The sequence below is a fragment of the Balaenoptera ricei genome, chromosome 1 (assembly GCF_028023285.1).
Source record: "Balaenoptera ricei isolate mBalRic1 chromosome 1, mBalRic1.hap2, whole genome shotgun sequence".
In the NCBI taxonomy this organism is placed as follows: Eukaryota; Metazoa; Chordata; class Mammalia; order Artiodactyla; family Balaenopteridae; genus Balaenoptera; species Balaenoptera ricei.
Window position 1 is genome coordinate 85,308,734 of NC_082639.1, and position 9,443 is coordinate 85,318,176.

General features: G+C 34.0%; 1 protein-coding gene across 5 annotated transcripts in view; it reads left to right on the plus strand.

The window, feature by feature from the left end:
• PTBP2 (polypyrimidine tract binding protein 2) overlaps positions 1–8,807 on the plus strand; it is an 85,926-nt gene extending 77,119 nt beyond the window's left edge. For 3 of the 5 annotated variants that reach the window (XM_059926774.1, XM_059926769.1, XM_059926772.1), the window contains exons 12-14: positions 6,399–6,615; positions 6,721–6,798; positions 6,969–8,807. In XM_059926774.1, coding sequence (XP_059782757.1) covers positions 6,399–6,615; positions 6,721–6,798; positions 6,969–7,101 — 428 coding nt within the window. In that variant the 3' untranslated portion in view covers positions 7,102–8,807. The remainder of the gene's footprint in view (positions 1–6,398; positions 6,616–6,720; positions 6,799–6,968) is intronic. The other 2 variants (XM_059926760.1, XM_059926770.1) reach the window with 1 other exon arrangement.
• Positions 8,808–9,443: the final 636 nt, after the last annotated feature.

Sequence of the window (9,443 nt, forward strand, 5' to 3'; positions counted from 1 at the left end):
TTTGGTGTAAAAACTAGTGTATTTTTGCTGTTATATCCAGTGAGACTCACAAACTAAGAACATGATGAACTAGACCTTTTAGCCTTTGGAATCAGAAGTAAGTTTGAAATTCAGTGTTTCTTATCAGCTATTATCCATCTTTAGTGGAAGTTACATAAAAGTGCTAATTATGTCATAGATGCTCATTAAATCTTTTCTTCTTCCTCTGCTTGTGTACACTTCTGTACTTTGGTGAGTGTAGTCATTGCCATTGTTTTTATAAACTTTGTAAGTAGCATTTTACAGTTTTTGTTTCATAGTTGACAAAGCATTCTTAAATGTTTGGTTTTTTTCCTCATTGTGTGAGCTGTGGGTGGCATTACCCTCATGTAAATAAAGGATACACAGTCATTACGGTTGAGAAGTACCTGAGGTAGAATTTAACCAAATTTTTCACGATATTTTTGGTTTTGTTTTATGTAAGGACTATTTAGATAAGTGATACTTTAATTTTTGCTATACTTGTATTAGTCTGCTTGGACTGCCATAACAAAATACCACAGACTGAGTGGCTAAAACAACAGAAATTTATTTTCTTATAGTTCTGGAGGCCAGTAGTTAGGTGCCAGTAGATTTGGTTTCTGGTGAGAACTTTCTTCCTGGCTTTCAGAGAGCTCCATTCTCCATATGTCCTCACATGGCCTTTCCTCTGAGCCTTTTCTCAGCCTCTGAGGCTCTGATTTCTCTTCCTGTACTTATAAGGACACCAGTCTTACTGGATTAGGGCCTCACCCATGTGACCTCATTTAACCTACATTACCTCCTTAAAGGCCCTGCCTCCAGGTAGTCACATTGAGGGATTAAAGCTTCAGTATATCACTTTTGGGAGAATACAATTCAGTGCCTAACAGTACATTTATAAATCTTTTACCCCTAATTTTTATAAGATTTTTTTACTAAAGCTTTGACTTACTAATAGCATGATTTATAGGTTTCAAACTGTATGTAGTGGCAAATAATTTATTATTTCTCATTGCTGCCAGGTTAGATTTTGCTTTCTTGAAGTATATGTCCGTAAAAATACGTACTTGGACCCTTAATGCCTTTATAGCACACACACAAACACACAAATCCTATACAAAACTAGGGTGTGCTATTGAAAAAAATAAGTGAAATTTTAAAAAATGTAGTATGCTTTTTTTATGGGCTCTGTTCTCATTCTTTTGGGTTTTCATGGGTCTCTGTTTGGAAATACTCATTGTTTTATAATATAGGCAGATGTTTTTATGCTTAGGAAGTAGTATGGGAGAAATAAACGGCAAGGTATAGTCAGTAGTATACAAGTGTGAATGGGATTGTTGCAAATCTTAGAGGCCATGTTAAATCATTTTAGACCAGAGTTTTAAAATTTGCAAACATTAAGATGTTTCAGTTTCTACCATAACCTATTTAATTGATACTGGAATTTTCTTAAATTGGATATTTTAGGAATAATATAATTTGTAAATTATGTTTTGAAGTAATGTACTGATCTTCAACAATTAAAGTAAATTAATTCTAAGGAAATGTCAAAGAGTAGTTCCTTGTTAAAATAATTATCTTGTTTCTCCAATTCATATTTTCAAGAACTACTTACAAGAAAGCCTCAACTTTTTATTTAATATGTAGCTGCCATCTCAAAAGTAAACTTACTTCTTCTTTAACTACTAAATTATATCTAGCGAAGTGTGCTGTAAAGGGAGTAGGAATCATGTAACTCTGGTGTTGCGATATTTGAGCAATTTTTAAGTATGTGTATATATTGGCTTTCACTTCTTCATTACTGTGAGTAGTGGAGAACTCTGAGTTGCACTTTGAGGTATTGCTGGTCTGATAGAAGGGAGCTCTCAATAGACCTTCCCCCCCAAAAAAAAGTCAAAAGAAAAGAGGGAAAAATGGCAAATGATATGGAGAAAATGGGGGGAAATAGAAATTTGAAAGTAATGATAGAATCAAGTCCGGATGTATCAATAATAACAACAGATGTAAAGGAATAAATTCATCAATTAAAAGACAGATTTGATTTTTTAAAAGCCACCTATTCTTTACAAGAGATGTGAGGTGCAAAGATGTAGAAAGATTGAAAGTAAAGGGATATAAAAAGGATAATTGACAGGTAATAAGCAAAAGAAAACTTAGGTAGCTGTATTCATTTCAGATAAAGATTAGTGATAAAAGATTTATTAGTTCACCAAGATGACAACAGTTTTATGTTTATGTATGCCTAATGAAATAGCTTCAAAATACGTAAATTATAAATGGATAGAACTGCAGGGAGAATTGAGCAAATTCACCACGATAATGGAGGTTTTTATACACCTTGCTGAATTATGTCAGGCAGACCCCAAAAAAAAAAAATCAGCAAGACGCAAATGATACAGCACAATTACATTAACAGAATTACACATGTATAGAATTAGGCATCTAATAGTTATACATCCAACACATTCTTTTTAAGTACACAGGGAATGCTTACAGAAATTGATCACAAACTAAACTATAAAGCAAGCTTCGGTAAATTTCAAAGAGTAAGTATCATACAGACCAAATTCTCTGACTACTGCGCAATTAAGTTAAAGAGTTAATAACAGCAAGATACATTTAAAATCTCCAGGTATCTGGAAATTGAAAAATAATTCCAATATGTCATGTCTCAAGTTATTTTAATGGGAATTTTAAAATATGTAAAACTAAATGATAATAAAAGTACTATACATACTAGTATGTGTGGTACAGTGAAAGTGATGTTTTACAGAATGTTTTAACTGTTAAGAATAATGGTATAGGGACTTCCCTGCTGGCGCAGTGGTTAAGAATCCGCCTTCCTGGGCTTCCCTGGTGGCGCAGTGGTTAAGAATCTGCCTGCCAATTCAGGAGACACAGGTTCAGGCCCTGGTCCGGGAAGATCCCACGTGCTGAGGAGCAACTAAGCCCGTTCGCCCTAGAGCCCGTGCTCTGCAACAAGAGAAGCCACCACAATGAGAAGCCCGTGCACTGCAGCAAAGATAATGCCCCCGCTCCCTCCAACTAGAGAAAGCCCGCACGCAACAAAGACCCAATGCAGCCAAAAATAAATAAATAAATAAATTTATTTTAAAAAAAGAAAGAAAGAAAAAAGAATCCGCCCACCAATGCAGGGGACACGGGTTTGAGCCCTGGTCCGGGAAGATCCCACATGCTGTGGAGCATCTAAGCCCATGAGCCACAACTACTGAGCCTGCGCTCTAGAGCACGTGAGCCACAACTACTGAGCCCACGTGCCACAACTACTGAAGCCTGCACGCCTAGAGTCCATGCTCTGCGACAAGCCACCACAATGAGAAGCCTGCACACCGCAACAAAGAGTAGCCCCCTGCTTGCCACAACTTGAGAAAGCCCGCACACGGCAACGAAGACCCAACACAGCCAATAAGTAAATAAATAAAATTTAGAAAAAAAAAAGAATATGGCATAAACCCAAGGAAAAGAGATAATAAAGACAAGACTAGAAATCTAGAAATAATGGTATAGAAGACAGTTGAGAGAAAAAAAAAAGCTAAAAGTTGGGTCCTTTGACAAGACTAATAAACAAGTGGATGTCAAGATTCATTTTTTTTAAATGGGAGAGGCAACAATATTTTTAATTATAAAGGGGATAATTATTGATATAGCTCCAGTTCCACACTATGTAAACTCCTGTATGTTTTTGTTTTTTTTTTTTACCATCTTTTAACTTCTCATTATTCATTACTATCGTCAGAGATAAAGGGAGAGGTAGAAAATAATACTAAACCAAAAATGACGTTTCCACTATGCAGCATTGACTTTTTTCTTCTTGATCATTGATTGCTTTGTTCATTGATGCCATATTTCTTGGAACAGATTTCAAGATATTAGAGTCCTGTTATTTAAACTTGATTCATTTAAAATTATTCTAATCATTTCCTTCTGCTTTGCTTAATCAATATATATACCTCCATTTTTGACACGCTTTTTATTTTTTAATACCCTTAAAAGCCCCGGTATTCTAATTACCCCTCTCCTTAACCCCCATCCACTTTAAATTTATTCACATCCTTTTATCAGCAATCAGCTGACTAGAATCTCCCTTATTACCTGGTTACTTTCTGAGTTAGCTGTTTGGTTATTTTGCTTTATTTGTAACCCCATTTCTCTATTATCCATCTCCTTTCGGTGCAGTTACTATGCTTAGAACCTCTTGTTGTTTTGTTATTTGTGCCCTTCAGTATCTCAAAGCTCAACTGTGCGGTATTTTTATAACTTCTCAAAGCTGCACTAAAACACCTTTTGTATGAGGTAATAGCACTTTATCATAAGCAAAGTTCTGTTCACTTAAAACAACAGAATTAATAGAACCTTAAAAATATTTTATAATTCAAGTAAGCTTTATTATAAAAGGAGTTTACATACCATCACTATGGATAATTGAGTTGATTTTATAAGTATATGTGAAATACAGTGTAAGAAAGTTAAGGCCTGAGAGCTTATTTTTTTTATTAGCCTCAGTTGAAAATCTGAGAAAAAACTATTACAAATGTATAACACTGCAGTAAATCAGGAAGAGTAAACTTTTTTTTCCTTCCAGTTTTGAGATATAATTGACATACAGCACTGTGTAAGTTTAAGAGGTACAGCATAATGATTTGATTTGTATACATCATGAATTGATTATCACAGTAAGTTTAGTGAACATCCATCATCTCATAGAGTTATAAAATTAAAGAAATAGAAAAATTTTTTGTGTTATGAGAACTCCTAGGGTTTACTCTCTTAACAACTTTCATGTATAACATACAGCAGTGTTAATTATATTTATCATGTTGTACGCTACATCCTTAGTATTTATCTTATAGCTGGAATAGTAAACTTATTTTTACAAATTAGGGAAGCTATAAATGAAAAAGATTTTTTGGAATGGTACCTTATACTTTTATAGCATTTTCCTTTTCAGACCTGTTTTATATTTAACTGGTTTATTCTGTACAAGTAAGTATGACAAGATGCATGGATTTAACAAATTCTGGGTATCTCCTGTGTCAGACTGTGTACTGTAGTATACTAATCAAATTAAAAACATTTGAGAGTAAGGATTTTATTCTCAATTCCCTGCTCTTCCATATTGCCTTTACCTCTCTGTTTAATACTCTAATACTTTGATTTGAGTAGTCAAATAGACCTTCAGTTTAGCTAAACTATTTGACTTATGACATGGTTTTCTTCAGTTGTGACTAGTGAATAAAACATAAAACGTATAACTGTTCTCTAATCTCAGACCAGTTCTTTTAGTTGAAAAGTAACCCAACTGCTGCCTCAAGAAGTAGCTATGTGATGTTCTGTTTAGGCACTGTGCTGTGTGCTGTGGGGAGAGACACTGGTTCCTGCTTTCATGTATCTTACAGTCTGAAGGAGGATATAAATAATTAAAATGTAATGAATTTATAAAAATAAGTAAAGGGTACTGCATGGGGGAATATCTAGTGAGGTTCTGAACGTTTTCTAGAGGATGAAGAAAAGGCCCTCTTGAGGAAGTAACACTAAAGGATAAATAGATTAGGAGGGATAGTGAAGGAGATAGGAAATTGTTATAAATAGAAAAGCATGCACACTGGGCTAAAGGTAAAAAAACTAGTGTTTAAGAAAATACGTTTTGTACACCTGGAACATTAAGTACAAGGAGTACGGTACTAAGATACTGTAGGTTCCATGAGGAGGGCTAGGATGGTTCTTGTCTTACCACTTGATTCTCAGCATTAGCAAAGTGGTTAGTATTGTATATCATCAATAAATGTTTATTCAGGGAGGCTTGAGAGAGATGGTAGGGTCAGACTGAGAAAGGCATAAAGCCATGTTAAAGAAAGAGTAATTTTAGAGTTTATCCCTAAGGCTTTTAAGCAGGTAGTGACATAAATTTGTATAGAATGGATTGGAGAAAAGTAGAGAAAAATCCAAGAAGACAAATTAGGAGACTGATTGAGTTATCCAGATAAAAAAATAATGGCAGTGAAAAGTGTAGAAATAGAAGATGAATTTGAGAGTAATTAAGAGGATGGGTATGGTAGGACTTGGCAGTTAGGATATGGATCAGCAGGGAGAAAATGTTACAGATGAGTACTAAGTTTCTTTCTTGGGCATTTAGCAGGACTGTCAAGGAAGAGAGAGACTCACATTTTGGATTTTCGTTCTATGAAAGAAGCTGGCTTTTTTGCCTCAACGCCTTGTCTAGTGCAAATGAACTTGTTTTGTCACCAGTGGCTATTGTAAATTCATGATTTATTTTAGAATCATAACAGAATTCAGATATTTCAACTATTCTAAAATGAGAATTATTTTTGCTTTGAACCTTGATATTGTTTTTTAATAGGCATTCTTCCCCTTTATAGCCATGAATCATCTTAATGGACAGAAGATGTATGGAAAAATTATTCGTGTTACTCTGTCTAAGCATCAGACTGTACAACTACCTCGAGAGGGACTTGATGATCAAGGGCTAACAAAAGATTTTGGTAATTCCCCACTGCATCGTTTTAAGAAACCTGGATCCAAAAATTTTCAGAACATTTTTCCTCCTTCTGCAACCCTTCACCTATCCAATATCCCGTAAGTATTGAAGCTGGAGTAGTTTATTAAGGATATACATTTTAGGAATAAAATATAAACATTTTTTATTAATTGTTACTCTCTTTTTCCGTCTAATTTTCCCAGTCCTTCAGTAGCAGAAGAGGATCTACGAACACTGTTTGCTAACACTGGGGGCACTGTGAAAGCATTTAAGTTTTTTCAGTAAGCAAGCTTTCTTGTCTTTAAATTAGTGACTTGATAGAAGTAAAAGTTTTCTTCAAGTAGTTGTTCTTTTTGTTTCTAGACATCTTTGATTCTGGAATGGGCAAAAGTTAAGTATTTAAGCCCTTCCTAATTTTTATGAAGTATCTAATTTCATAATTTTGTTTCAGAAGAGATCACAAAATGGCTCTTCTTCAGATGGCAACCGTGGAAGAAGCTATTCAGGCCTTGATTGATCTTCATAATTATAACCTTGGTGAAAACCATCATCTGAGAGTGTCTTTCTCCAAGTCAACAATTTAAAAAAGGGGAGATGAAGATTGGCGGTGAATCACATTGTTTGGTGTCAACACCTATTGACTGTTCAGAAAAGTGGGGACCAGAGTTTGATTTTTTTTGTTTTCTTTCCTTTTTTTTCTTCTTTTTTCCCATGCTGTTATCATTCCTTGGTTATAAAATGAAATGGCATATGTAAAGGCAGAGTTATTAACTGCTCTCTTTCATCTGTTCTGTAGAGAAGCCATTTTTATTGTCTGTTTAAAATTTTAATTTTACTTTCCTTTTTCAACTTAGTTGACATACGTGCCTTAAAAAGGAAAACTAGTGTTGCTATTGTGCATTTACTAGAAGAAAGGAATTGGTTGTCTAGGGCACATTGTTAAATGGGAATTAACAATATGTTTAGGCAGGGGTGTGTAAAAAGGTTAAGTTTTTGTTTCTCCTGCTTGGAACTTATTTTGAATTATTGGCTTGTCACATTTCTTTATATTTAATCAAATAAGATACATGATACTGAAAGAATAAAGCAGCATTTTTTTAGTTTTTACTACCTTAGGCTTTATTGCTTTGAAAAAAACATTGGCCTTTTGTATCTCACAATTCTGGTCTAGATTCAGTTATGAATGTAGGCATTAGTTAAAATTAACAAGATGCAGAGTATTAATTTCTTAAGACAACAAAGTGATTTCTGTAAGTTTGAGCCCTATGTGGAAAGCATTGTGGAATCTTAACCTTTTTGTACACACTCTTGTGGGACGTATCATATAAATGTCAGCACTAAGTAACGTCTTGTTTGTGGCTGAATATTTTTCGTAGATGTTTTTGAAGTTGACATGATTTATGTGCATTTAAATATATATTGCCATCCTTAGTTTGTAATTAAGATTTGGAATACGGTTGTGGATTTCTGAGCATGTGCAGACTGGTCTAGCTAGTTCAGGAACTGGTGCATGTATTTTTCAAAGATAAAAGAAAGTGTACTGCGAAAATTTGCAGGAAGATTAATTTTGTGGCAGTTTTCTAAAACTGACAACCAGGTGGGACCAAAGTTTATGTGCCTTTAGTCTTAATTTACCTTGCATTGTAATATTCAGTTTTAATAAATCTTCAAAATATTTTGTATTTAGGAATAGATCTGACTTTGACTTTAATAAAAACATGGCTCAGAATCTACAGGTCAAATTAATTTGAACAGTTCTTGTCAATCTGAATTGTTGATTCTGTTTAAATGACCAATACTTTTTCAAATTGATGTACTTAGTTTCAAGGTTCATAGATTCTGTTATCTATGTAGACAGAATGGTCATGTATATTTTCTATTAGTTGAGTTTTTACATCTTTAGAAATGTACAATTCAGTATAGTTTGAAAGCGGCACAATTAAAAATTAATTTTCTAACAAAGTTGGGAGGTTTGATGGTTGTTTAATTTCCTTTTGTGTGTACTCTGCTTACCTCTGTAGCATGCTCAATAAACACTTCTGTAGCTCTGTATTCACCTTTTCTGTCTTTCTCTGCTGCCTTTTCTCTCTCTTCTTTGTTTTCACTCCACTGTGCTTCTGAATTCATGTTTATTCTCTGCCAGGGTGGGAAAGGAATAATAATATTACAATTCTATGGCTTTATACCATAAATAAATCTAGATGCTGTGAAAATATACCAGCTGGTTTTTTTTTAATTTGAAAGATGGTAACTGCTTTTCAGGAGGACACATATTAAACATTTCCCACCCTGTTATAATCTACTGCTTTAAAGACATAACTTTTATTGTATCTTGTTAATTCTTTCTATCTCTTTTGTTGTTGTTGTTTTTTTTCCAGTAGATTTATGCACTAATAGATCTTTTGGATTTGCCATGCTCTCTTGCTGCAGTTTCATCTTTCATCTTTTGTGTCTGCTAAAGATTTCCTACCTTGTGAGTTTTAACAGAGGGTACTTGATGTTACTGGGAAGAAACAGTATCATACCATCTGCTTTTGCCTTGGGTGGGAAGGAAGATACACATTCAGGTATTTATTTAAAAGTTTAAGGGTAATTTGTGATGTTACGATTTTCACTTTTTAAAGGGTTTCGATTAGGGTGCTATTTGTACTCAATATTTTTGGGGGGTCACCTTTTTTTATACAGGTATTTTGGGTGTCTGATAACTTTGCAGTTATACATTTTCCTTAAGTTTGTTCTGTTATAAAATAACTGACAATTATGCAAAACTCATACATTAGGAAAGTTAAAAACAAATGAAGGAGTATGCAATTCATTTAAGTGTGCTATATTAATAATTCAGTCACTTCCAAGAAAGAAAGAATATAGTAAATAATTGTTTACATTTGGGTCGACAATGGGGGTGATTTGGAAGCTAAAAGTTATC